This window comes from Pseudorasbora parva, chromosome 17 (genome assembly GCF_024679245.1).
Source record: "Pseudorasbora parva isolate DD20220531a chromosome 17, ASM2467924v1, whole genome shotgun sequence".
In the NCBI taxonomy this organism is placed as follows: Eukaryota; Metazoa; Chordata; class Actinopteri; order Cypriniformes; family Gobionidae; genus Pseudorasbora; species Pseudorasbora parva.
Genome location: NC_090188.1, coordinates 24,800,220 through 24,826,681, shown reverse-complemented (window position 1 = coordinate 24,826,681; position 26,462 = coordinate 24,800,220). Strand labels below are relative to the sequence as shown.

Genomic DNA, 26,462 nt, shown 5'->3' with positions numbered 1-26,462 from the left:
AAACACGATAATTATAAGCATAACCCACCCTATCAGGTCACTATAAGCCCCGCCCATCTGTTACAGAAGTTCATGCTAAACTGCCATTCCTGTCAATGACGATATTTCTTTGGGTTTTCTATGGATGCTCGTTATTATCAGAGGAACGCATGACCAAATCAAAAGAGAAACATTGTTTTATTGACCGTGGAGTTGTATATCCATTCCTGTGGCGGATAGGAGGACACATTATTATCAGCGGAGTTGATACTAAAGCCGAATTTGGTGAGTCTTATATTAAACACACAACAAATAATATATTAAAATATATATATATTTTCCAGCTGGTGTTCTGACCGGCCTCCTAGTCTAATTAGGGTATAATTGAGTGTAGTAATTTTATTTTGCTTTTAAAATAAACGTGGATGCAGTGGGGTTTGATGCATGCACAGTATTTCCTCCGCACAATGTCTTGGGTAAAATATAACTGGCTTTCATAGGATGCTAGACAGTTTGCATAGATCCTATGTTTGCTACATGACCTGTATATTTTTAATGAATGTATATATTTTAGTGAAATCCCAGTTATATGACTTTGTATGGCTAAACACTTAAACATTTTTCTCTGACAGATCGGTGTGTCAGCAGAGATGTCATTCCCTCCTCACTTGAACCAGATGCAGTTACCCCCTGGCATCTCCCCCACACAGTTTGCTGGCTTTCCCACCCCTGTCCCTACAGGTACACGAAGATTAGAGGGCCATTCATATAGCCATATGGAGTGCTTTTGACATTATTTATCTTCATTTATTCACAATTCATTTATCTTTTCCTCAGCAAGTCAAATAATCCCAATGCCTGTAGGAATGATGACTCCCCCTCCAGCGGTATGTAACAAGACTGCCGAAATATTTATTTTGGTTTCCTGGGAGCTAGAATTTAGTCTAAATATCTGTTTTGAATATTAACCCCGTTACCACGATGAGAGAACATGTAGGTGTAACTTTTTCTTATATTCTGTTATTGTGCTGTACATGTGTACTGTTTATTTCTAAATGAAAAAATTGTATATACTAATGACTAATTTACATATTCACCCCCCTCCCCTCTTCTTTCTTGTTTTACTTCTGGACTTCTGTTATTTTCCTTTATGATTTGTCATTGGTTATTGTATTATTATTATTACTATTATTATTATTATTATTATTATTATTATTATTATTATTATTATTATTATTATATTTTTTAACAATGTTAATGTTGGGAAACAAACCATGCAGATGATGGTGAGGGGGTGGGGGGCAATGGTCATTTCTGTATTTAATTTAATTTAATTTACTTTTATTTGTATTTTTATCTATTTTTTGCTCTTCCTTTTCTTGTTAATTGTTATAAATTGTTAATTGTTAAAAAAGGGAATGTGCTGTTATTTATAGTGCATTTCCATATTTTACACTTGTATGTATATTCCCAATAAATTAACCTTTAAAAAGAAAGGGGGAAAAGGGGTTTGGATGTTATCTTATAGGCTATGCAGTTCACAGGTTCTAATTACAGAGAGACCGTCTTATGGTGCAGTATGCTTACATTTTCAAATAATAAACAACAAACCTGGTTTCAAATTCAGATGCACGGATCTGTGAGCCAGGTATAGTCTATTACGTGCTGTGAATTAATCACTACTAATTGTCCCTAAAATGTATCACAGGTTTTGGTCCAAACTGCAATGCCTGTGGTTCAGAAGGTGACTAAGGAGACCATTGCCACCCGTAACAAGGACCCAGAGGAAGGTACGGGAACCAGCACAGGGCCGACCACCACAGTGTTTGTGGGAAACATCTCAGAAAAGGCCTCAGATATGTTGGTGCGGCAGTTGTTGGCAGTAAGTGTTGAGGACTTTATTCACCAACTTTGTCTGCACATTTATATTTAATATTAAATATAGACACTGTTAAATGGTAAGTTCTCTAAAAAAAGGAAAATTCTATCATAATTTAGTCACCCTAATGCTGTTCCAAACCCATAAGGCTTTTGGAACACAAAAAAATCTGACAGTTGTATTCATCCAATGAAAGTCCATTCACCCAAAACTTTGATGCTTCAAAAGTTCCTAAATACTAAGTAATCCATAAGAAAAAAGCGTTTAATCCAAGTCTTCTGAACAGATTGAATTGACATTTTTATTCATATAAAAACATTGATCAGTGTACATATAAGAACACATCAAATATGGTGAACAGAAGCTCAAATGTGCTTTGCTTGATGCACGAGCAAGCAAGTACAGTCGAGCTTTACAACATTTGATGAGCTCTATGTATAGTATGTGCATTGATCAAAAATATCTTAATCATTTATTAAAATGACAAAATTTTCATTTTTGGGTGAATTATCCCTTTAAGTTGATTTCCATCCATTTCTTAATCTAATGTTCTTGGGAATGTCTGTGTTTTGTAGCACTTAGCTCATGATGTTTTCATAGTTAGCAACATATATTTTCTTCTCTTCTGCAGAAATGTGGTTTGGTCCTCAGCTGGAAAAGAGTTCAGGGGGCTTCTGGAAAACTGCAAGGTATAAAGTAACACTAATAATCCTCAGTGCATCACCACCATTATTAACAAACATCTTATTTATTAGCTCTAGCCATGCTAGTTTTACAGACTTGGTTATTTTCACATTTATTTTGACTGATTTTGAATAATTTTCAGAAGATTCCCTTTCCTCGCTTACTTTTTAAATAATTGTAAACAGGGGCTTTCTTAGACAAGTGTCCTCTGCTCTGTGTTTATATCCTAGAAAGCAGTAACAAGATCAATAATATGTTTAAAAAGATCAGCTCTTTAGCTATCTTAATTTGTGTTGCCTGTCTGACCCTATTTTGTCAACTTATTAAATGTTTATTTGCGTTTGTAGCATTTGGTTTCTGTGAGTACAAAGAGCCAGAGTCCACGCTGAGAGCTCTCCGATTGCTTCATGAGATGCAAGTTGGTGATAAGAAGTTACTTGTGAAGGTGGATGCAAAGACCAAAGCCCAGCTGGAGACCTGGAAGGCCAGTCAGAGGAGGCGAAACGGGGTAAGATGGAGTTTCAGAACTGCTAAATCGATTCAATACATACTCCACATTTTAAAAGTTTGGGGTCAGTAGGGATTTTTTTTCCAAAGAAATTCATATTTTCATCAATGAAAATAATGACAATATTACTAAAATAATGTTACAAAATATTTTAAATAAATGCTGCTTTCTATTCATCAAAGGATGCTGGAAAAATGTATCATGTTTCCACAAACATATGAAGCAGCTGTTCAACATTTGATAATGCTAAGAAATGATTCTTAAGCACCAAATCAGCATATTAGGAATATTTCTGAAGAATCATATGACACTGAAGACATCACAGGATTAAATTACATTTTAAAATGCGTTATTATTGAAAATGGTTATTTTAAATTGTAATAATATTTCATGCAGCTTTGGTCAGAATAAGAGACTTACTGACCCCAAACAGTGGCATACTAAAATATTAAAGTTTAATTTGAATGCTCCTCACCTGGTTCATTGATTAAAAGAGCTTTTGGGGATCCTGTCAGTCTAAAGTTGACCAGAGAATTTCCCTATTTAGAGGAGGTTTTTTTGTGTGAAAAGTGATAATACATCTATACAGGCTCCTCAGACTGCGGAAGAGCCTAAAGATGAAGAGGAGGAAGAGGTTCTGGATGAGGAGACGAAGCGACGTGATCAGATGGTGAAGGGTGCCATAGACAGCCTGATCCGGGAATACTCCAGCGAACTCTCAGCTTCCTCACAGGATGCTGAAGCCCATCAGCGGAAGAAACGTAAAGAGAAGAAGGAGGTATTTTTGCTCTCACTATGTATATAACCATACTGGCAGGCCTGTCATAATGACCACTGAAATACTAGGACATCAGAAAGTTTTAGCTAACAAATTTTGACATCATTTATTCACTCACACGTAGTTCCTAACTCTGAACACTTACTTACTTTCATAATAAGTTATCATATGACTTAAAGCCTATTTACAAATTTCACTTTTATAAGGTGTTTGAACACTGTGTGCCTGCAGTGTGTGAACAACCAGCCTATAATGGTAAAAATCCACCCAATAGTTTAAAAAAAATAATCCCATCAATCATTATCAATCTCACATAGCATGCCGCTTCATATTTTCCCCTACTCCTACGTAAGAGTAGGAAAACCCACCCATGACTGTTGATGATCTGCCCTTTTAGCATAGACACACCCCTGAGTGAGAAGCACAGAGGCCACCATTTCTGTTTACCCGCTGTGTCAGCTTGCTAGAGTATTGCAATATCTGCGTCTGCTCATTACAAATGTTCTGTTGTTGGATGTACCAACGAACATATGAGTCTCCATAGACATTTTGGTTGACTGGGATTCACCTGTTTTATTGTTGATGGAGTATCTAAAGCTCGTGTGAAGGATCTGCCCTCTTCTAGAAAGAGAGACGGGAGCAGCAGCTTATTTGCATTTAAAGGAACACACAAAACTGCCATTTTTTGCTCACACCCAAATAGGTGCAAATTTGCCAAGCTATAATAAATGATTGGGGGGTATTTTGAGCTGAGACTTCACATTCTGGGGACACCAGAGATTTATATTACATCTTGTGAAAAGCGGCATAATATGTCCCTTTTAAGTCATATTGTCTGTGTTTGTTTATTGTTTATTTTTGAAACACTCAGTTTCAGTCAATCTCATGTCAATCTTGAGTACCTATAGAGTAGTATTGCATCCTTCATATCTCCAAAAAGTCTTTAGTTTTATTATATTTATAAAAGAAATATAGGCTGTACCGAGTCTTTCTGGAAAAAAACGAGCGCCTGGAGGCGTATCGTGTGGGCGGAGCTAAAGAATGACGAATACGCACAATGTGTTGACGTCCTCAAGCGTGGAGAAACCCATGGCTATCGATCGAATTCAGCTAATACATATATGATCCAGAATCACATTCGGAGGCTTAAATAAATTGAACAGGAGAAACAGTAACAGCAGGACGTCCGTCTCTGTGGTATGTACTGTATTTAGTGGCCTTGTCAACATTTGTGTGTGTTTACTCACAGTTTATGAGGACATGATTCGGTTTATGGACTATTGTATGCAAATAAACCTTAGCAGTAGCAAGCAAAACGGTTTTGCACGTCAGACTAGTGTAACGTTATACAAAGAACAACAATGGAGTCCATTAGTGAATTTGAATGACGAAGCATGCGATCGTGTCGTTTACTGATGTTTACTCACGTGACGATAGACAACAGCAGAGACATTTGAAGCAGTTTTACTCACCGGCTGCTTCCAAAGCAGGACCGAACCTTTATCGCTGGGACCGCTCCGTCAAAAACACACTTCTTTGGTATGATTTGGTGAAGTCCTGTGACAGCAGTGACCATGGAAATCCACTTTGCAACGCGACTGAAATTATGTTGTGAAGCTTCCCGTAATTTCTGCGTTCAAATCGGTTCAAATGCAGCGCTGCCTTCCCGGAATGCTGTGCTGAAGCGTTGACTGTCACTGGATCTGCACCTGAGCGAGTGTTTATGGGCGTGCATTTCCTCTCTCGCTCTAGTCACGTGCGCGCGCACCCTACCGGGAGAAGAGCCCGTACGGCCCATACAAGGACCTTCCGCTCTATCGACGTCAAGCCGACCCATACTCGAAAAAAACTCTCGGAAACTTGTGAGAAACTGGAAGGAGTATTTTTGACACAGAAATACTCCATCAAACATCCAACATTAGTTTTTGAAACTTTGTCTATGTTTAAGATGGGAATACAAGTCTTTAACAGTGTGAAAAGCTCAGTATGCATGAAACAGCATTTCACCCCCCTTTAAAAAAATTATTTTGTGTTAAACAGTCTTATCTTTCTTGAACAACATGAGTGAATAAATGGTGACATAATTTTCATTTTGGTTGCACTTTACTTCTTCTGGAAGGTCTGGAAACTAATTGTGATTATTGCTCTTAAATTTCTTTTTTTTATGCTACTGCTACTGCTAAGGTGGACTAATAGCTGTTACTATAATATTTTTCCCAGGATGATATAAATGCCATGGAGCTGGAGGATGACAAGCGAGACCTGATTTCCAGAGAGATTAGCAAATTCAGAGACACACACAAGGTAACACACTCCTTTTCACCTCCCTTCTCTCTCTTCTCTTCTTAGCCTAGTCTGTGGACTGAAGACGGCCACATCTAGAGTTCTCTTAACCCACATTTTTTTTAATTGAAACTACACCTGAATAGAGTAAATTCACACAAATAAATCTGTAGTACCACTTTTAACATATCCTGCCCATTTTAGACAGCTGTTCTGGGCATTACAAGAAACATCATTACAATTTATTACAAATAATGCCACTTTTGTTGTGTTTTTTCCCCATCTGGCAGCATCTAAGCGTAAGATCTAACAAAACGGAGGCTTAAAAATGTGTTAGATGACAGCATTAGAAGCTGTTCTCTAGAATGGTTATAGAAAAGATAGGGCAGAAGCCTCTTAGATTGCTCCCATTCAGAGAAACAGTGGCTGCAGATGGCAGGACCAGTTCAGGCTATTTTTACCACACAAAAAAGTGCATGAACGAACTGCAAACCTCCCTCTAAAGCTAATCTGTTCATTAAACCCCACCATTACGGTAGAGGTCATATGGTGACTAAAGCAAGATGAATCTCAGAGCTTTGGAAAAAGTTGCTGGAATAGAGGATGTAAGTATGAGCCTTCTTTTCTATTCTTCATATCTTGGGCGCCCCCTTCTCGAGGATCCACAAAGGCGCAACTGGCTCTGGGCCTCAGAAATGCTGCACTGAGGATGCTGTAGTGTTAAAATGACCCACTGAAATGTAACACACTTTCATATCTTGACCTCAGGAGACAAACCATAATCCTGAGTGTGTATGTTCAGCGGAAGTTATTCGATAAACCATATTTTTGGAAGATGTTGTGTGGGCAGAGCTTAGTAAACCTTTGTGATTCCTCTGTTTAAAAACGTGGTTTTGGTGAGAAATGCAGTACCGAATAACCACTGCAGTATTTTTCACTGCAGTCTGAGGGGGGCGCCATTTCACAGCACGCACAAAGCTGAAGATTGCTCAGGTAAGTCATATTTCTGTCTTGTTTCATTACCTCTTTCTCTCTGTTTCTATCTATTACTTTTGTGTTGTTTTTCTGTTGGTATATTACATTTGATACAGTGATACATTACAACCGAAATGATACATTATCAGATTGAATTTGCCTATTAATATATGAAACGGAATGGTTAAAACATCTCTAATGTTTTAACAATGTAATGCTGGATTTACCAAGAGACTTATTGAAAATGAGGACCAATTTATAGTTTAAAAAAATACTGACCAAACCTGCAACTTATTAACAAGTTCAGTAAAACACGTGAAGAGGGCCTTTAGTCTTAAAGACACAGGAGAAAAAATGACTCTAGGGTCAGAGAGAGGGTAGAAAGTGGGTATGGACAGATTATTTTTTAGCAAAACCTGTTTACCATTATAAGTGGAACCTTAATTATAATAAAAATTATGGTCAAGACCCACCTCAAATTAAGAGATACAAAATAAATCATAATCAAATAATTTATTCATTGGTAAGTTTCCCAAACTATTGGCTCATTAAAATTCAGTGAAATAAAAGTCAGTCCCATACAGTTCCCTGTCTATCTTATCTTTACATCTCTCTTTGTTTTGCCTTCCATTTCCTCTTTTCCTAGCGTTCACCATTCAGAGAAGAGAGTTGATCTCCACAGTAATCATTCAATATCTCTTCTATTGTTACATCTATTTGAAATGCTGCAGCCTCTCTGCCTCTGGACGGTCAGCGTCTGTATTTTGTGTTTATTTGTTTATATTTGTTGGTCGACTGAGGCCTGAGGGACATCAGAAGACGACCCTTGGGTAAGACTCCACCTCTCTGATTTCATTCATTTTGCCAAAGTGAATGTATTTGGTTGGTACATATTACAGATCTCTGCAAAACGGATTTAAAATATGATCAGTGAATGGAAATAATGAATACTACTTTAAAATCCACTGTTGCACAATGAGAGAAATAAACTGGGTTTTTACAGATTAAGGATGTACCAGGTCGATACTAACATCAAAGAGTGTAATAATACAAGTCAAATTGGTACCCAAGGGCTGTCTGGCTGACAGGTGCGTATATCTGTGTGTGAACGGTCACTTCTTGGTCAAAATGGACATTTTGGAGAGGTAATCATTTAAAGGGTCAGTTTTATAGGAATGGACATACATTTCTTTGTGATGTAAATGCAGCCAAATTGATGTTACTGTGTATAATGTTAATAATATTAATCAAACACTTCTGTTTACTCCAGGAATTAGGCTAAAAATCCTTTCCATTGTTTTATTTTGAATGTGTGTAAAGTGTGCAAATAGGTTTGTTTTTCTATAATTGTGTGTGTGTGTGTCCTAATGTATATATAATATATAATATACATACACTACCATTTAAACGGTTTGGGTCAGCAAGATTTTTATTCATTTTTTTGTGTGGAAAGAAATGTATACTTTTAATCAGCGACAATGTATTGATCAAAAGTACCAGCCAAATCACTGTTGTAATGGCTGCTAAAATTAAATTTTGTCATTACAGAATTCAATTACATTTTAAAAGATTAAACCCCTCATTAATCTAATAAAGATTAGAATATAAATTTTACATATCACTATTTTAAAATAAATGATGCCTTGGAGAGCATAAAATATGAATAAATTAATGAAAAAAATCTTACCCAAAACTTTTGAATGTAGTGTATTTATAAAGCATATTAGATTTGCTGTGGTAATGAAATTGATATTGAGAATTCAACTCTTATTGGTACAGACTAGAGAAATGGTGTCACAGCAACCCTGGTAGGGAGAATGTTTAAATATATTTGTATGTATGTGAACTGATCCACCTTTCCTCCTTACATCTAGTTTTAATGTAATTTCTGGCAATGAAGCAATCTCTGACCACAGAGAGAAATATCTTCCACAAACAACTGTCAATTGAAAGAGAAACAGTACAAAGAGAAAAAGTATCTTTAGTGAAGTGTGGTCTGTTTATCTGCCATCAAAATTATGAATCTATAAATAATAGTCGGTATTCATGTAGGATGATGTTTTTACTGAAGTATCCAATAAAATGTGTACTATGAAACTTTATATGGGAGAGGAATACTGTGTGTGCATCTGAATGTAAGTGCTGAAATCATGAGATTTTCATCACACTGGCTTCATTATTTTAAACCTCATTCTGTTTCCAGGGAGATTCTGGAACTTTGCTCTTGTTCTATATGTGTGTTCTCACACTTACATGAACTAATCTCTCTCTTTCCCCACCGGAACACTGCAGAAACTAGAGGAGGAGAAGGAGAAAGAAAAACAGCAGATTGAAAAAGAGAGGAGAGAAAGAGATAAAGAGAGAGAGCGAGAGAAAGAACGACGTGACCGAGAGCGAGAGAAGGAGCGGGAGAGAGAGCGACAGAAAGAGAGAGAAAAGGAGCGAGAGAGAGAGCGAGACCGCGAGCGTGAAAGAACAAAGGAGAAAGAGCGGGAGAAAGAGAGAAGTCGTGATTGCAGTAAAGACAGAAGCAGATCAAGGTGTGTATACTATAGAATCTTTACAAAAATCTGTGTTTGATCTTTTGACTGACACATTACCTAATAAAGGTGTGCAAATTATGACCATGTACAAGATGAAAAATTGTATTTTGCCATTTATTTCACTTAGAGATTCATCACTTAATGTGTAGCGAAAGCCTATTCCTTGTTATTGTCACATTATGAAATCCCCTCAGGTTACGTCTGTAACATTGGTTCCCTGAGAAGGTAATGAGATGCTGAATTTCAGTGATGACGCTATGAGTACGCTTCTGCGTGGTTGCATCTAAACACATCTCAAACTAACTGCAATGTTAATGTCACCCTGTACCACTTGAGCTATAAAGGTTAACTGGAACAGAACAGCTTCTGATTGGCTGAACCAAGTACCTCACAGGCAAGGGGACTCAGGGAACCATGGTTACAGTCAGAACCTGATACAAATCAACTCCACCACATTGGAGTGAAGTCTCAATTCCCCAGGCCTTAGCCTCTGCTTCGAAATGATGTCTGCTCTCTGATTCAGGTGCCCTGGGATTTATATTGCTCTCAAGGAGAGCTGCCCTGGGACCACAAGAGGATCTGGTGTGCCAGTCTGCAATAAGGGTGTGACAGCAAACCCCCCTGATGATTTATGTATAATGCTACCGATGTGTTGAACATGATAGCCTCTGAGGCCTGGGAGGAAGTACCTTAGTGTTAGAAATACAGACATCCTCTCCAAGCTATTTATGTGCAATGAGTGATAATGACCTCTTCACAGATCCCGAGTTGAGAGGCTGTCTAGGGCCACACCCAAGCAGGGACGCATCTGTTGTTAGCTTCTTGCGATGACAAGTGGCCCATAGCACAGGTCCTTGTGACAAAACCAAGGCTTCTTCCACATCACTAGGTTTTTAAAGGCATCTGCACATAGCCCACATGGCCTAATTTGATCCTGTCTCCAGCTTAAAGGATCGACTAACTTGCATGGTAGTCAAGTCCCAAATTACTCCTAGAAAAGTGGCCCTCTTTAGTGGAGAAAGCACACTCTTCTTGGAGTTCAGTCTTAGGCCAAGCACCTCATGTGGGCGAGGACAACCTCTCTATAACGAACCCCAATCTCCCCAACCTCAATCAAGAAATGAAGAACCCGATACTGGTACACTTGGTCAACATCTTGAATCTGAATGTCCTCAGAGTATGGGGACGTACTGCTGAAGATATAAGATGAAACCTGGAATCTCTCTCTGGAAGAGGGATATTTTCTATGGCCTCTTTAACCAAGAGAGAACAAGCCTCCTGTTCCAGCACCTGAACCTGCTCTGGGCTAACTATAGTGGATAGTACTCCCTTGAATCAAGATGGACGAGAATCAAATTGTATTCTGTACTCTTTCTCTATAGCAGAAACGTCCATGCTGCCAAAAAAGTCTCTCAAGACTGACCTCTGGTCTATTCTGAGTAGTAAGTTTGATGCCCTGAAGCAGGGAACAACTCAACACACAGCTCTATAGCTTTCCTCTGAGCGAGTATTCCAGTGCCACAATGGATTTGGGCAGCCACTGCGTAGTGGGCTCTCTGGAAACTGCTGTGCCCCGAAAAGACCTAGTGTGACTGGGGTAGCAGACTGATTTCTTGACCCTGAGCCTTGAGTGCCATCTTGACCCTGAGTCTCTGTAAGGGGAGGCTCGAGAGGCTTCTTTTGCTGATGCAAGGAGAGAGCTGCCAGCTTGAGCTGTTCCTTGGCGGCACCCCTGGGCCTGGCTCCGGGGAGGGATGAACCTCTGGAATGCCGCTGCTTGCATTTTGGCCTCTTGGAACCTCTCAACAACAGTGTTGACTGCGTCGCTGAAGAGGCCAGAAAGGGAAAGTGAGGCATCCAAAAGGAAAGTTCTAGGATAGTTCTATCTTTTTATTTTATTCCCAAAAATTTTAGCCATGCGTGCCTCTCGATAGCCACCATAGCTGCCATTGAGTGGCCAATGGCAACTCTTTCACAGTGCCTCACACCCTTGCCTTCATCTAGGTCAGTCTGGTATTCCTACAAGCTGGTCATCATATGCATACATGCCCTGGCCTGACCCGTGGTCACCTAAGCTTTGCCCACTATGTTAGATGTTAGTCTATTGAGCTTGGAGAGCAATGTTGGGCCCTTAAGGGACCTTGATGCCTTAGATAGATGACGGCAACATCAGGTCTTCACCTTGGCGGATAAAAGTGCAGTGTGCTTCTGGGTCCCGAGTAAAGGTATCGGAGCCTGCAAGTGAATTCTGAGAAAGGGACAGGTCCGTCTTAAGCTCCTCTGCAAGCTCCATTTGGGATGTCCATGATCTGAGCCGCCAGACCACCTTGGCATAAGTGGGACCGAACCACGAGGGGAGCGAGACTCTCCTCGAAGAAGGCCAAGCTCCCAAACAGATAACATAGATTTTTTGTGAGAGAAAAAGAGGAGAGCCCTTTGCAGAGCAACTCAAAACTGTGTTAAAGTAGCCCAATTCCGCATGAAAACCGCAGACTTGGCAACACTGGATCGCAGTTTGTGTTCACCTGAGTTGACGTCATTCGCCTCCGTCCTTTTTTCAATGACGTACGACTCGCATTTACTGGGAAAATCCGATTTGACCGCTTACATGGCAGACGCTAATGCATGCATCTGAATCATATCGGATTTATTACCACATATGAGTGAGGCCTGAATCCGATCTGAGGATATCGGAATTCATGCGTTTTTTTACTGCTTACACGTTCACATGTCATATCCGATCTGTGCCACATGAGAGGAAAAATCAGAATTGGGTCACTTGAACCATGCAGCATAAATGGGGCCAAAGAGGTCATCTGTTTGCCTAGTGTATGGTCTTAATCTTCTGGGAAAACAAGCAAACAAACCAAAATAATAACTTTATTTGTATAATAACTTTAAAGCAGTGTTTCTTGTTGTGCTTAACATGACAAAGAATGTACAGAACATATGCAACAGTAGTTCATAAATAAATAAAATAAATATGACAAATTAAAAAAATATTTCACAAAAAAATAAAAAGGACATACAATACACTAAGAAAATTGTACATCAGAGAATAAATACCTTATATTTTTAGTATTTGTAAACCCATTTCATGGGGTCTTTAATGAATAGAGTACATAATTTTAGAATCTTTTTTTAAAAGTTGTTTTTCTAGAGTTCCATCTAAAAGCTTTGTCTAAATGATTTGTCTCTTTATTCTTTGTAAGTGTTGTTTATCTTCTGGAAGTAGTGTAATTGCTAGTTTCTAATGTACAGAATAAATGTTGTATGTGGGCGTGATTTTGTGTTGAAGGGAGAAGAGTCGAGAAGAGAAGAAAAGGGAGCGAGAGGAAGATGAGGAGGAGGCGTACGAACGACGGAAACTGGAGCGGAAGCTACGTGAAAAGGAGGCAGCCTATCAGGAGGTTTGAAATCTTTATCTTTCTTGAAGTCTATAAAGGAAGATCCCAGAAAACATGATTTCCTTGCTCTTTGCAAATTAAGAATTTTATTTTCTCTAAATGGTCATGTCAAAATAAGTGTCATTATGTGCCATTTCCAGAGAGCACTGCTTTTGCCTCTGGAGCTCTGTAGTATCCTTCTTCTAAATCATCTGACCTCCTTTATTCTCAAATGCAGGACAAACAGAATTATACTTGAAATCGAACACAGTAAAATATTGTGATGTTTGTCTTTCATAGCGCCTGAAAAACTGGGAGATCAGAGAAAGGAAAAAAGCAAGGGATTACAGTAAAGAAACAGAGAGAGATGAGGAACGACACAGAGAGATGGTAAAAACAAATGGATAAAAACTATTAGCTATATCAGTGTATTTATATACTGTACATGAGGGTTTTTTTTTTATACACGTATTTGTGCTGAAAAGGCTTCATTTTTTCCTTTTCTTACTCGGATAAACTATCATTTCAACCAATCAGATATTCCATATTTTTTTAAATAGAAAATGAGCATAGGAAAATGTTTAAATTATGTTCAAGATTATTTATATATGCACCAATATAATAATACATAGTATACATGTTTACTTGTGCTATCATTCAAAAGGTTGTGGTCCCCAAGATTTTTTAAATGTTTTTAAGTCTTGCTCACCAAGACTGCATTTTAAAATTAATGTTTTAATATATTTTAAAATGTAATTTATTCCTGTGATGGCAAAGCTGAATTTTATTAGGCATTAATACGGTCTTTAGTGTCACATGATCCTTTACTCAATAAACATTTATTATTATCAATGTTAAATCGTGGTGTGATACATTTTTATTCTGAATTCTTTGATGTATATAAAGTCTAAAAGACCAGAATTTATTATTTAATGTTTTATATATATATATATATATATATATATATATATATATATATATATATATATATATATATATATATATATATATATATATATATATATAATAAATTCTTTAATGTCTACAAGGTTTTAAAGGTTTTAAATAGTAGTGCTCATTTTACTAAAACATTTTTCAACACTGACATATTGTCAAGTCATAGTACAAGGTGTAAATAAGCCTGACACACTCTTTAAGAAACAGCCTCTTAAAATGAGCTTAGATATTTTGTGAATATTCAATATGTCACTTGTGGCAAGAGTAAATAATGCAAGTAAAGCATTCTGTTTTCCTTCAGACTAAAGAAGCCAAGCGCCTGAAAGAGTTCCTTGAGGATTATGACGATGACAGAGATGATCCTAAATACTACAGGTACAAACTTATAGAAATGGTGGTATTACTGCTATTTTACATGTCAGGGTAATTTAATTCGCCTTGTTGCCATTTTCAAGGTTTGTAAAATTACACAAAAAGTGTAAAAAATATTTTTATTTTACATTTTAGGTGACCATAGTTGAAGAAAACCTCATATATTGTGTTATTGTTTTATTAAATCTGTAACCCTGTATTTTTTATTTGTCTTGCTCTCTCTTTTTCTCTCTCAGGGGCAGTGCGTTGCAGAAACGATTGAGAGATAGGGAGAAAGAGCTGGAATTAGATGAGAGAGACCGAAAAAGAGAGAAAGATGAGCTGGAGGAGATCAGACAGAGACTCCTCGCAGAAGGACATCCAGATCCTGATGCTGAACTTCAGAGGGTACGGTGTGTGTGTTTTTATGTCTGCATTTATTGATGTCTGCGTGTAACTGTGTGTGTTTTTTGCCTTACAGATTGAGCAGGAGGCCGAGAAGCAGCGTCAACCTCCTCTAAAGCAAGAGCAGATTGAGGAGGTGCTGCACATCTCTCGTGAAGAGCATCAGAGAAAAGGAGGTGTGGAGAAGGAGCCATGCTCCTCGGACAATAACATCACTGACCAAGAGGAAGAGGAAGGTGATGATGATGATGATGATGATGATGATGACCGAGAGGCCAAGCCATGCCTGAAGCCCACACTTAGACCTGTTACCACGGCACCCTCTGTCTCTTCAGCAAGTGGAAATGCTACACCCCTCACACCCAACAGCGATTCACCTCGTGGCATCATCGCTCCCCATGAGAACTCTTCACATGAGGTCCCACCCACAGAAGAGCTCAGGCCTAAAATAGGCCTCAGTCTAAAACTAGGTATGTGTGTTTTTAAAATGACTTGGCTATCTGTAAGGAACTGCCACAACAGCAACAGCATTTTAGCTGATGTACAATATGTTTGGGTCAAGTAAGGTTGTTTTAATGTCTTTGAAAGAACTCTTATGCTTTTTTCTTTAAAAAATAAAAAAAAATAATGATAATACAGTCAAAGCAGTAAAATGGGGAAATTATTACAGTTAAAATATCTGTTTTCTGTTGTAATATATTTAAAAATATATAATTTATTCCTATGATGGCAAAGCTGAATTTTTAGCATTATTACTCCAGTCTTTGGTGTCCAGTGATACTTCAGAAATCATTCTAATATGCTTATTTGATGCTCAAGAAACATTTCTAATTTTTATATATTTTTAGGATTCTTTGATAAATAGAAAGCATAAAAGCACAGCATTTATTTGAAATATATATATTGTTTAACATTATCACTGTCTTTACCATCAATTGAATGCGTCATAATAAATAAAAGTATTAATTTATTTAAAAAAATACTGACCCCAATCTTTAGAATGGTATTTTACATTTAGATTAGATTACCAACTTGATTCAGACTTTGTTTTTTTACCCTTAGTGGTGATTCATTATTATTATTAATTACTGACAGGTGACATCATGAAAATATTTGCATACTGGATTGCAGTTGTTTTTTTTATTTTACATTTACATGCTGAATTGTGATTGGTCTTGTCTTCAATGTTTATATTTAACCATCTATGGCCACTTGCCCATCATGTTATTTAAATCACAAAAGTTTTCCTTCTCTTTCACATTAAATTACTTTTTGTCTCTCAGGGGCTGCAGGAAGTCCTAAAATGCCGCAGGCAGTAAGACGAAAGGCTCTTGCTGTGGTGGACAGTGTCTTTAATAAATTTGATGATGAAGAGACAGAGGAAGCACCCAAGAAGAGGAAGCTGGTACCTCTCGATTACAGTGAGGATGAGAGGGGAGGTCTTAGCCTAGATGGAGCTGAAGTCACAGGGTCACGGCCTGGTGTAAACACAGAAGAGAAGAGAAAAAATATTAAGAGTCTGATTGAGAAAATTCCCACAGTCAAACAAGAACTGTTTAATTATCCACTGGACTGGAACATGGTGGACACGGTGAGGGACAAAAAGCTATTAGACAGGCCATTAGTGACTGCTTTAAATTGCAGTCTATTTTTGTAATGTGGCCTGTTGATATTGAACAGTAACGTGTGTGAAATGTATTGCACCCCTTTTCCCACACAGACATTGATGGACAGGAGGATCCGGCCCTGGATCAACAAGAAAATCATAGAATACATTGGAGAGGAGGAAGCCACACTAGTGGACTTTGTCTGTTCTAAGGTATGTTTTTGTGTCTATCTGGGTGGTTATGTTGTCTGCTCTCCTTTCTTTGGCATCAGTTAGATTTATATTGTCTTGTTGCAGGTCATGGCTCACAGCACACCAGAGGGAATTCTGGATGATGTTGCCATGGTAAATAGCACTTGGAAGCATGTCTATTATAGTAGAACCTATTTCTTGCATTGTGGAGTTATTTTGATGACACTTAAGCACATTTATAATTACCACAGTACCAAAAATCTTATTAAATCCTACACAATGATTATTCTCATTCCAGTAATGCATTACTTTTTTATATTTTAACCATATTACTATAAAAAATATAAAAATGTGATTTCATTTAAATATTTGTAAATGCTTCATAGTAAGGTACAATATAGTAAGGTACAATATAGGTACAATCAGTGGCAGAAAAATAACGTAAAGTGCATGTAGATCATTAATATTACTTAGTGATAATAAATGTATGAATACACAGTAACAGTTTTTTTTTCCCTTACAATTTTGTGACTGGGACATGTTTTTGTGACATTCACCCTTTTACTGTGTGGATAATCAGAAATGTGTTTTCTACAGGTACTGGATGAAGAAGCGGAAGTGTTTATAGTGAAAATGTGGAGACTTTTGATCTACGAAACAGAAGCCAAGAAAATCGGCCTGGTAAAATAACATGAAATGAGCGAGAGAAGCAAGCTGGAGAGAGGGTGAAGTGAACCTGGCTTCTCCTGCTTTTAGAGTCTTTAAATTAAAGTAAAGTGGCTGAATGCCACAGACTGATGCACTTCAACTCTTCCTATATACTCCAGACGATTAACTGCACAGTGTGCACACGTGTGTACATTGGTGTGAGGTTGTGTGTGTGCGTGAATGCCTGTGTGTGTGAATGCCTGTGTACACTGGTGTGAGGTTGTGCGTGTGTGTGTGTGTGTGTGTGTGTGTGTATAATAGGCATGTTCCAGTTGGTTTGAATGCATTGCCAAAATGGTGCAAAATTTGAAAGCTTCTTTCATGCCCAGATTATGAAAGAAAATCCATTTGACTTAGTTGTAGGTTTTATTTCCTTCTCTTAAGTCTCAATTTTAGTACAACCAAGTTCAATCAGCGTACCTTTTTTTTCTTTTATTATTTGCATGAGTTCAGTTGATTTTTACTGTCTACCTGCCTCATTGCAGAAAAGTATGATAATATTTTGTGTGTATGCTGTATCAACAAAACAATTATGTTTAAATAGGGATTAAATATCTCATTGTAAACAAGCTAAATGAAGCCATACCTGTGATGATTTTCTCCAAGTTTGTCTGGTTTTGCAGCAGTGGTTTTGAATGTGGTGTATTTTGCACATACCAGCCCATTTGAAGTTTGTTTCCATGGTGATTGCTTTGACTTTGAAATATTAAAATGTTTGATTTTCTAAACTGGAACTAGTACTTGTTTGCTAATTTTGTCTCATTATTAATATTATTATTATTATTATTATTATTATTATTAGTTTGTTTTGTTTTATATAATTATGCAGATACAAGTTGCTTTGAGTTTTCAAACTGCCATGTTAAACCAGTATAATACTAACTGTATTAAGATTTTTGGCTCTGGGGTAATTATAAATGTGCTTAAGTGTCATGAAAATTATTTCACAAATACAAGAAATAGGTTCTACTATAATAGAATACAATACAATACAATACAACGGAATTGGGGAAGAAATATGATACTGACTTTTACATTTACTCACTTTACAAATTTTGTGCGTGTGTGTGTGTGTATGTGTGTACACTCTTCCATGTGCTATTTACCATGGCAACATCATCCAGAATTCCCTCTGGTGTGCTGTGAGCCATGACCTGCAAAAAGACAAAAAAAATCTAACTGATGCCAAGAAAGGAGAGCAGACAACCAGGGGCGTCGGACTGGGGGGATAAAGGGTACAGAGTAACCGGGGCCCGAGGCAGGAGGGGGCCCTTAGAAGTCAGTTTTCTATACATACACATACATGGTACGGGGCCCAGCGAGATGGTTTGTACCCAGGGCCCAAAATTTGTTGCTACGCCGCTGCAGACAACATTACCACCCAGATAGAGACACAAACATACCTTAGAACTGACAAAGTCCATGAGTGTGGCTTCCTCCTCTCCAATGTATGATTTTCTTATTGATCCAGGGGCGGATCCTTCTGTCCATCAATGTCTGTGTGGGAAATAGAATGCAATACATTACACACACGTTACTTCTCAATATCTAGGCTGAGTAATTACAGGCCACATTATAGAAAAAACAGCAATTTATAGCAGTCAATGATGGCTTGTCTAATAGATTTTTGTCCCTCACCGTGTCCACCATGTTCCAGTCCAGTGGATAATTAAACAGCTCTTGTTTGACTGTGGGAATTTTCTCAATCAGACTCTTAATATTTTTTCTCTTCTCTTCTGTGTTTACACCAGGCCGTGACCCTGTGACTTCAGCTCCATCTAGGCTAAGACCTCCCCTCTCATCCTCACTGTAATCGAGAGGTACCAGCTTCCTCTTCTTGGGTGCTTCCTCTGTCTCTTCATCATCAAATTTATTAAAGACACTGCCCACCACAGCAAGAGCCTTTCGTCTTACTGCCTGCGGCATTTTAGGACTTCCTGCAGCCCCTGAGAGACAAAAAGTAATTTAATTTGAAAGAGAAGGAAAACTTTTGTGATTTAAATGACATGATGGGCAAATGGCCATAGATGGTTAAATATAAACATTGAAGACAAGACCAATCACAATTCAGCATGTAAATGTAAAATAAAAAAAACAACTGCAATCCAGTATGCAAATATTTTCATGATGTCACCTGTCAGTAATTAATAATAATAACGAATCACCCCTAAGGGTAAAAAAAACTAAGTTTGAATCAAGTCGCTGCTAAGTGTTTTAGGCTGACGTAACTGCTAAAGTTTTCACTAAATCTTAATCTGAATTTAAAATTCCATTCTAAAGATTGGAGCAAGTTTTTTATTTTATTTGTATTAATTAATATTTCTATTTATTATGACACATTAAATTGATGGTAAAGACATTAATAATGTTAAAAATAAATAGTGAAGAAAATACGTATTTGAACACCGTGCTATTTTGCAAGTTCTCCCACTTGGAAATCATGGAGGGGGCTGAAATTGTCATCGTAGGTGGATGTCCACTGTGAGACATAATAATTCTAAAGTATCCCGAAATATTTTACAGACTTAGGTAACAGATTAATCATGTTCACATTAAAGCAAAATTAAGATGATGCCTGAGATGAAAGCCTATATTTTGTTGTTATATTAATTCACCTTTGTATATTGGTAAAGCTAAGAGCCAAGAACACTCCATATCACTGGACATAATATAGGGTGAAATGCCCTAAATGTGCCTAATGTGGGACACCTAAGTTGTAGTGTTTGTAGGTCCAACATAAATATATTAATGTCAGTGAAACTATGGATTATCTGAAGCTGTGGGGTGTCATCAAAATCACATAACCTCTCAAATGTCCAGTCATATGAGACAGTAGCAATCATCAGAAAGGAGGGACCTTGTGTGAAAGCCACCCAAAGTGTTTTGACAAACTTGATATTAAGGAGTATAAAATAATTTTAAATATTTCAAGTGTTAAGTATTGTTATGCAATAATAGATTGTGTTTGGGCTAATGTTTTCCATTTTACTAAACAACAAATAGTCTTAAACCTTTTTATAAATTGTGACTCGAGGTTAAATCTAGCCTAAAGTTTGTCTAGTAGTTTTTGTTTTGTTTTTTCTCCAGGTTGCAAGATCTTTTTTATATTTTGCCTTCAAATAAGCTTATGCCTGCTTGATAAGCTTAAACGCGTGCAACCACACGCGTTTGTTAAGTAAAATGAACAGGAGAACAGTGAGGAATTCTGACTGTGCACTTAACTATTTTATATATAAAAATATTTATTATATATAATAACCTAGCCTATGAAAATAGTTGGCTAATGTCTTTGTAATAAATGCATAAAAACTATCATATTGTATTATTTGTCTGATGATGTTCAATTATCAATCAATCCATAACCAAGAGAATTACTAGACGATTTTCATTATCATTATTTTATTACTATCATCATCATAGATTTTGGCCTTTATCATTTCACTTTTCAGTGTCCAACATTAGGAATCACCAGATTGTCGACTGCGGAGCCAGTTTCCCACCTGCCTGTTTATATACACAGTAAAAATGCAGTGTTAAATTAACACTTAGTGTTAATTTTAACTTTCCTTCGGATCATATGGTCCCAATCTAGACAGTGTAAAAAGTACAGTTTATAGTGTTGAGTATAGTGTTTATAGTTTACACCGTGAGTGTAAAATGTTACACTTACAATTGTTGTTTAATTTTTACACTATGGGTGTTTAACTGTGTTGATTTTATTCCATTGGATTACACTATTAGTGTTAATAATAAAGTATTCTGTTCAGTGCAAAAAAATGTACACTATCATATGATGTTAATGTACAAGATCAGACATAAAATCAAGAATCTTCAGACAAATGGGCAAAGCGGTAAAGATCAATTAGTCAATCACATTCATGAGGTGTTGCACAGAAAACAAATAAAAGTTAATTAAACGTGTAAAATCATCAAATTTGCCTGGACGTAGATTTGAGCAAGATTGCAGAAAGCTACTCGACAGTTGCGTAGCATCAATAAACGCGGTTCCTCTGTCCCATCAGCGAGCAGGAATGGCTGTGTGGTCTCTTCAGTTCAATCAATGTGTTCTTTAGTCTCTGCCTAAAGATCAAAGACAAAAATAACACTCAGTCATCTATTCAACTGACCGTCTTTATATTAGTTTTCCACAATACAATCAAGCTAACTGGCAATATTTTGAGTCAGACAATAGGAAGTGACAAATGTCCAAATTTACCTTTTTGATGACAGCTTGATATGAGGACATCTTTTCAGGTCTCTTACAGTCTTTTGGTGATGGTGGAATCAAAGGAAGTATGAGCTGAATTGATCGTTGCACCATTCTAAATAACAGATGTGACAACTTCAGCAAAAAATGCATAAATATATATAGATAATCTTATTCTGAACTATAGTCGAACCTGAATTATTGGTTTCATCCTCTTTCACAGCAGATTCCGTCAGTCAGGTCCTTGAAGGTCTTGGGAAAGCCTTTCCAGGAACTTAACTGAGGTCTTCTCACCAAAAATCTAAACAAACAAAAAACAAAGTTCATCATCAAATAGTTACATAGCATAATGACAACCATATCTCTCAGGAACCATTTTGGTAATTGTTGTCAGAGTAGCGCCGTTCACTCACACCTGGCATTAACATTCATCTTGGGTGACACACAAGTAAACAACTCAAGTACAGGTGTAATCACACCCAAGACGCATTGAGATTTGATTGTTTTGATAGGGTCTAGGCCACATTATTTTATTAAAGGGTTAGTTCACCCCAAAAAAAATATTCTGTTAATTACTCACCCTAATGTTCTAAACCTGCAACACAATTTCATCTTTGAAACACAAATGAAGATATTATTGATGAAATCAGAGAGATTTCTGTCCCTTCATTTCCAGCTACGCAACTGCCACTTTGAAACTTCAAAAACTTCATGAAGACACCGTAAAACTAATCCAAAGGAATCAAGCAGTTTAGTAAATTTTATTTTTCTTCTAAAGAATGTTGATTAATAGTTGTTAGTTGATTAATGTTTATATGTGAATAAAAGTTTACATTAAAGGGTTAGTTCACCAAAAAATGAAAAATGTCATTAATTACTCACCCTCATGTCGTTCGACACTTGTAAGAACTTCGTTCATCTTCGGAACACAAATGAAGATATTTTAGTTGAAAGCTGATGGCTGAGAAAGGTAGACCTCAGATAGGCCTCCATTGACATTCAGTACATTTACACTCACAAGAACCATAAAAGCCATTAAAAACCTCGTTACAAAGTCCGTTACAAAGTCCAGCGGCTCTACAGTAATTTTAAGAAGCGACGAGAATAGTTTTTGTGCCCCCCAAAAAATCTAAACGACTTTATCCAACAAGTTATTGTCTTCCGCGTACGCCTCGGACGTGAACTCACAAAGCACCACGAAGCATGCGCGAGAATATGACGCAGATCCACCGTTCGGACACATGACCCAGAAGCGAAGAACTTTGTTTACAAGCAGAGGAAGGGAAGATGCGCATATCTAATCTGTTGAATTCTATACTGATAGTGCTTTAGGAAAAAGAAAACACTTTAAAAAAAGTTCCTCGCTCCATGTATCCGAACGGCGGATCTGCGTCATAAGCGTAAGCGTCCGAGGCATAAGCGGAAGACAATAACTTGGTGGATAAAGTCGTTATTTTGATTATTTTTTTGCCCACAAAAACTATTCTCATCGCTTCGTGAAATTACTGTAGATGGATTTTGTATCGATGTGTTTAGTGCCTTTATGGGTCTTGTGAGTGGGAATGTACTGAATGCCAATGGAGGCCTATCTGAAGCCTTTCTCAGCCATCAGCATCCAACTAAAATATCTTAATTTGTGTTCCGAAGATGAATGAAGTTCTTACGGGTGTCGAATGACATGGGGGTGAGTAATTAATGAAATAATTTTCATTTTTGGGTGAACCAACCCTTTAATCTATACATCACAAAGCAATCGAGTCTGTTCAGAATTTTGGACTAAACCACTCGGATTGGTTAATTTGGATTGGTTTTTGATCTCTTTTTTAATTTTTGAAGCGTCAAAGTGGTAATTGCGTGGACTGCAAGTGGAGGGACAGAAAGTGCTTAACTTAAAAGTATTTTTGAGTTTGGAATGACATGACGGTGAGAAATTACAACAATTTTACACTTTTGGGTCAACTAAACCGTTAACTATTTGCAGTTTATTATCTTGAATTAAAACAGAAGTGATTGATGTGTCATCATGAATCAAGACACACAATCAATCACACGTAAATTCCAGGTCTAAACAAAGGCAGATATTGTGTGGTTGCCCAGTAATGTGTTAATATTTCATGTTCATTTGTCATGTGTAAAAATTTGTATTGCACATAGAATAATATATAATGATACTTACAATTCTGGATTCATCTTCAGCATTCTGTTGCTTTCCTGAAGGGCTTCCATCCCTCAGTGTCATCAGAGTCACAGTTTGCCATCTCACGAGAGGAGCTTCCTTCACTTGACACTGCAGGGGTCTGGGTCAAGTCTATTGAAAAGGGATTTAAAATATTTCCAAAATTCAGTAATGCACTACAATTTAAATTAGTAAAATATTTTGAAATTACCCTTAATTTTGATTATGCTGAGAGCTGTCTATAAGGCATGGGTTTCAAGTTGTAAAATTATTTATATTTAAGTTTAAATATTTATTTAATCTGATTATTAAATAAACTTATATAATTTAAATGATTATTGTGAGTAATAGGGGATCTTAAAATGAACTTGGTGTACTACATTAGATTAAGACATGTTTAGAATTTATTTCACCATTATTAACTAATAGTATTTATAATGGGAACAGAAAATAGAGATTTATATTAGTAAAACATAGAGAGATTAAATATTTAGGAAATTATTTATCCCAAAATAGCATGCAGTATGAATTGATAAAGACTTATTTCAAGCTGAAGTACCTGAATGCTCTGCCAGTACGCAAATACTTGGTAACTGAATTGTAAAACAGGCGGACTTTCAGATTAGCCTTTACTCACTTTCACAATGTTTGAACTGAACGGTCATAACTGAACGGCTGGCAACGTTACAGCGTTTGTTTTCTTGACGCAGATATGACGACATGACAGACGCATATTCAGTGCGCAACGTACATATTAAGGAGTTCACACCTAAATTTAGGGCGAATAAAACGTTTTTAAACGCTCCCCCTCCTCAGTCTGCAAAAAGACTGCTTTTGTTGTTTACACTGCGCGATACAAGACACTTAAACACACTGTTAATAATGTTCATGTGTCACAAAAACGTTATTCTTTACGCGTTAATGTACTCTATAACAGAGGCACTTTTACCGTTTTCGATGAAAGGACACAACGTAACGCCACACGTAATGCTTTCAAAACAAATATAAAATTACCATTTAAAGAATGATCTCACCTGCGGAGAAAAAAGACCAAACGGAGCTGCTTCAGACCTCCTCGTCAACTTCAGTCAGACTCGTCGTAAAACCAGGCCTCTGTGTTGACTGGATGTGATCTCACCTAATTATGTTATGAAATCCTTGTGAAATATGCAAAAGCTGTGCTTACCTTACACATTGGTTAATACTGCAATAATTAATTTAAGTGCACCAAGTAGTTTTTAAGAGGTTGTGAATAGGACGTCCACTGACGTCAAGCGAGATAGCAGGAAAAAAACAGAAATTATCTTTATGAAATACACAATTTGCATGCAAAATAAATATATTTACTTTATCTCATTTAATTAATTATAATCACAAAGTGCCCATGTGGTTAAGTGATTGTAAAGCTGCATTTAGTAATTTTTTTCCAATCAGTTTTAGGCTATTCGTTTTTATTTTTATGTAAAACAGATACATTTCCATTCACCATTTAGGTCTGAGTTGGATGAAGATAGCCAAAACTGTGCTGCCAAGATGTAGTAACAATATATAGTAATAGTGCGTTATAAATAAAATCTATTATTATTAATACATCTTGCGATATTACAAAATCCCGCGATAGGATATTATCTCGCGAGATATGCTCTCCCGGAAGGCCGGACAGGACCGTTGTTGAACAACCCATAGACAGTAAAAGAAATGGACGGAGGGTTCCCATTGACGTCAACGGCGAAAGAATGAAGTCAACCTAGGGGCACTCACTTCCTGATGGCTGAGCGAACTGCGCAGGCTCAGACTAAGCTTGACGACGTAGATGTGACGTGAGCCTCCTGTCTGACAGCTGTGAGTCTTCTAGTAGATGTGGAAAGCGAAATCTGAATCACGTTGTTTAAATATTTTCTCCAGTTGCTTTTGGCTCACTATGGGCTTCTCCCCATTCTTCCCCCTTGACTTTATCAGACTAGTCTCCAGGACATGTCTCCACGTCCCCCCGACTGTCTCATAGACAGTAAAAGATTGCCTGCGAGCGTCTCCTCAGGTCTATACGGTAATTTCTCAACTGTGCGACAGGGTCGCGTTGGTTATGACGCAATCATTAGCCTATTTTTTACAAAAACAGCTTCTGCGGGGCGATAGTGTAAGATACAAGGTAATGGAGCCTTTTATACATTGTCGTGTTTCTTTAGAAATAAACAATGGACAAATGGAGTCTTTAAACGTCTCAGATGCAAAGTTATTCACTGTCAAAGTGACTCAAAAATGAATGGGAGTCAATGGGATGCTAACAGCAGGTGATGGCTTGGTTAGCAATGGCAGCCCCTAGGGGTGGAACGCTTTCCGAGCGCTAGATTACCCCCTTGGAACAACCACGAGGAGAGGAATTGAGGAGTTGTATCGATATAATAGGCTTGTTTGAGATGCGCCTTGCCTCGCCTGAAATAAAGGCGAGACTAGGCGGCTGCAGTGAGGGGAGGAGTGAAAAAAGTTCAGGCAAGCCGGACACTTCGCTCTTCTCGTAGTGGATCAGACACCTGCGAGATCAGTTGCAGATATCGCGGGATTCACACTCGTGCGCTGTGTTGCTGATAAACTGGATGTAATTTAAGTTCTGTTGCTTTTATATGAAAACAAATATTATGAACAAGACACCCAACGTTTTTGTTATTTATTTCCATTCAAAAGGCCTGTTTATCAAGCATTTTTACTTTAATTACATACATGTTTTTATATATTTTTATTAATATGACAACAATCACATAACCAACAGAGAGATCGCACTCTCCGAGAGTTTGAGAATATCCAAACATAATTGATACACATTAAAACATGATATCAGAGTTTTAAA

At 37.3% G+C, this 26,462-nt stretch overlaps 2 protein-coding genes and 1 long non-coding RNA gene across 4 annotated transcripts; 1 reads left to right on the top strand and 2 right to left on the bottom strand.

Annotated features, from left to right (window-relative positions):
* Positions 1-78: 78 nt before the first annotated feature.
* On the top strand, positions 79-17,968 carry LOC137045686 (RNA-binding protein 25-like). 2 transcript variants are annotated; one of them, XM_067422530.1, is made up of 19 exons: positions 79-264; positions 612-720; positions 817-866; positions 1,260-1,286; positions 1,688-1,861; positions 2,490-2,547; positions 2,890-3,050; positions 3,640-3,828; positions 6,049-6,132; positions 9,379-9,626; positions 12,928-13,039; positions 13,316-13,405; positions 14,274-14,347; positions 14,581-14,731; positions 14,805-15,198; positions 16,012-16,319; positions 16,449-16,547; positions 16,632-16,679; positions 17,124-17,968. In XM_067422530.1, the coding sequence occupies exons 2-19, from the start codon at positions 630-632 to the stop codon at positions 17,214-17,216; spliced, it is 2,451 nt and encodes an 816-aa protein (XP_067278631.1). In that variant the 5' UTR covers positions 79-264; positions 612-629; the 3' UTR covers positions 17,217-17,968. The 2 variants fall into 2 exon arrangements, with proteins under 2 accessions (XP_067278631.1, XP_067278632.1); XM_067422531.1 differs by lacking the exon at positions 1,260-1,286 and having other exon boundaries at positions 80-264.
* A 371-nt stretch (positions 17,969-18,339) lies between these two features.
* On the bottom strand, positions 18,340-20,419 carry LOC137045478 (RNA-binding protein 25-like). Its single transcript, XM_067422120.1, has 3 exons — positions 18,873-20,419; positions 18,638-18,731; positions 18,340-18,388 (listed from the first exon to the last, which is right to left on the bottom strand). The coding sequence occupies exons 1-2, from the start codon at positions 19,158-19,160 to the stop codon at positions 18,639-18,641; spliced, it is 381 nt and encodes a 126-aa protein (XP_067278221.1). The 5' UTR covers positions 19,161-20,419; the 3' UTR covers positions 18,340-18,388; position 18,638.
* Positions 20,420-20,633: 214 nt separating this feature from the next.
* Positions 20,634-26,085, bottom strand: LOC137045285 (uncharacterized). The gene is made up of 5 exons (XR_010898729.1): positions 24,652-26,085; positions 23,618-23,749; positions 21,635-21,742; positions 21,451-21,556; positions 20,634-21,314 (listed from the first exon to the last, which is right to left on the bottom strand). It is a non-coding gene; the product is annotated as an uncharacterized lncRNA (long non-coding RNA).
* Positions 26,086-26,462: the final 377 nt, after the last annotated feature.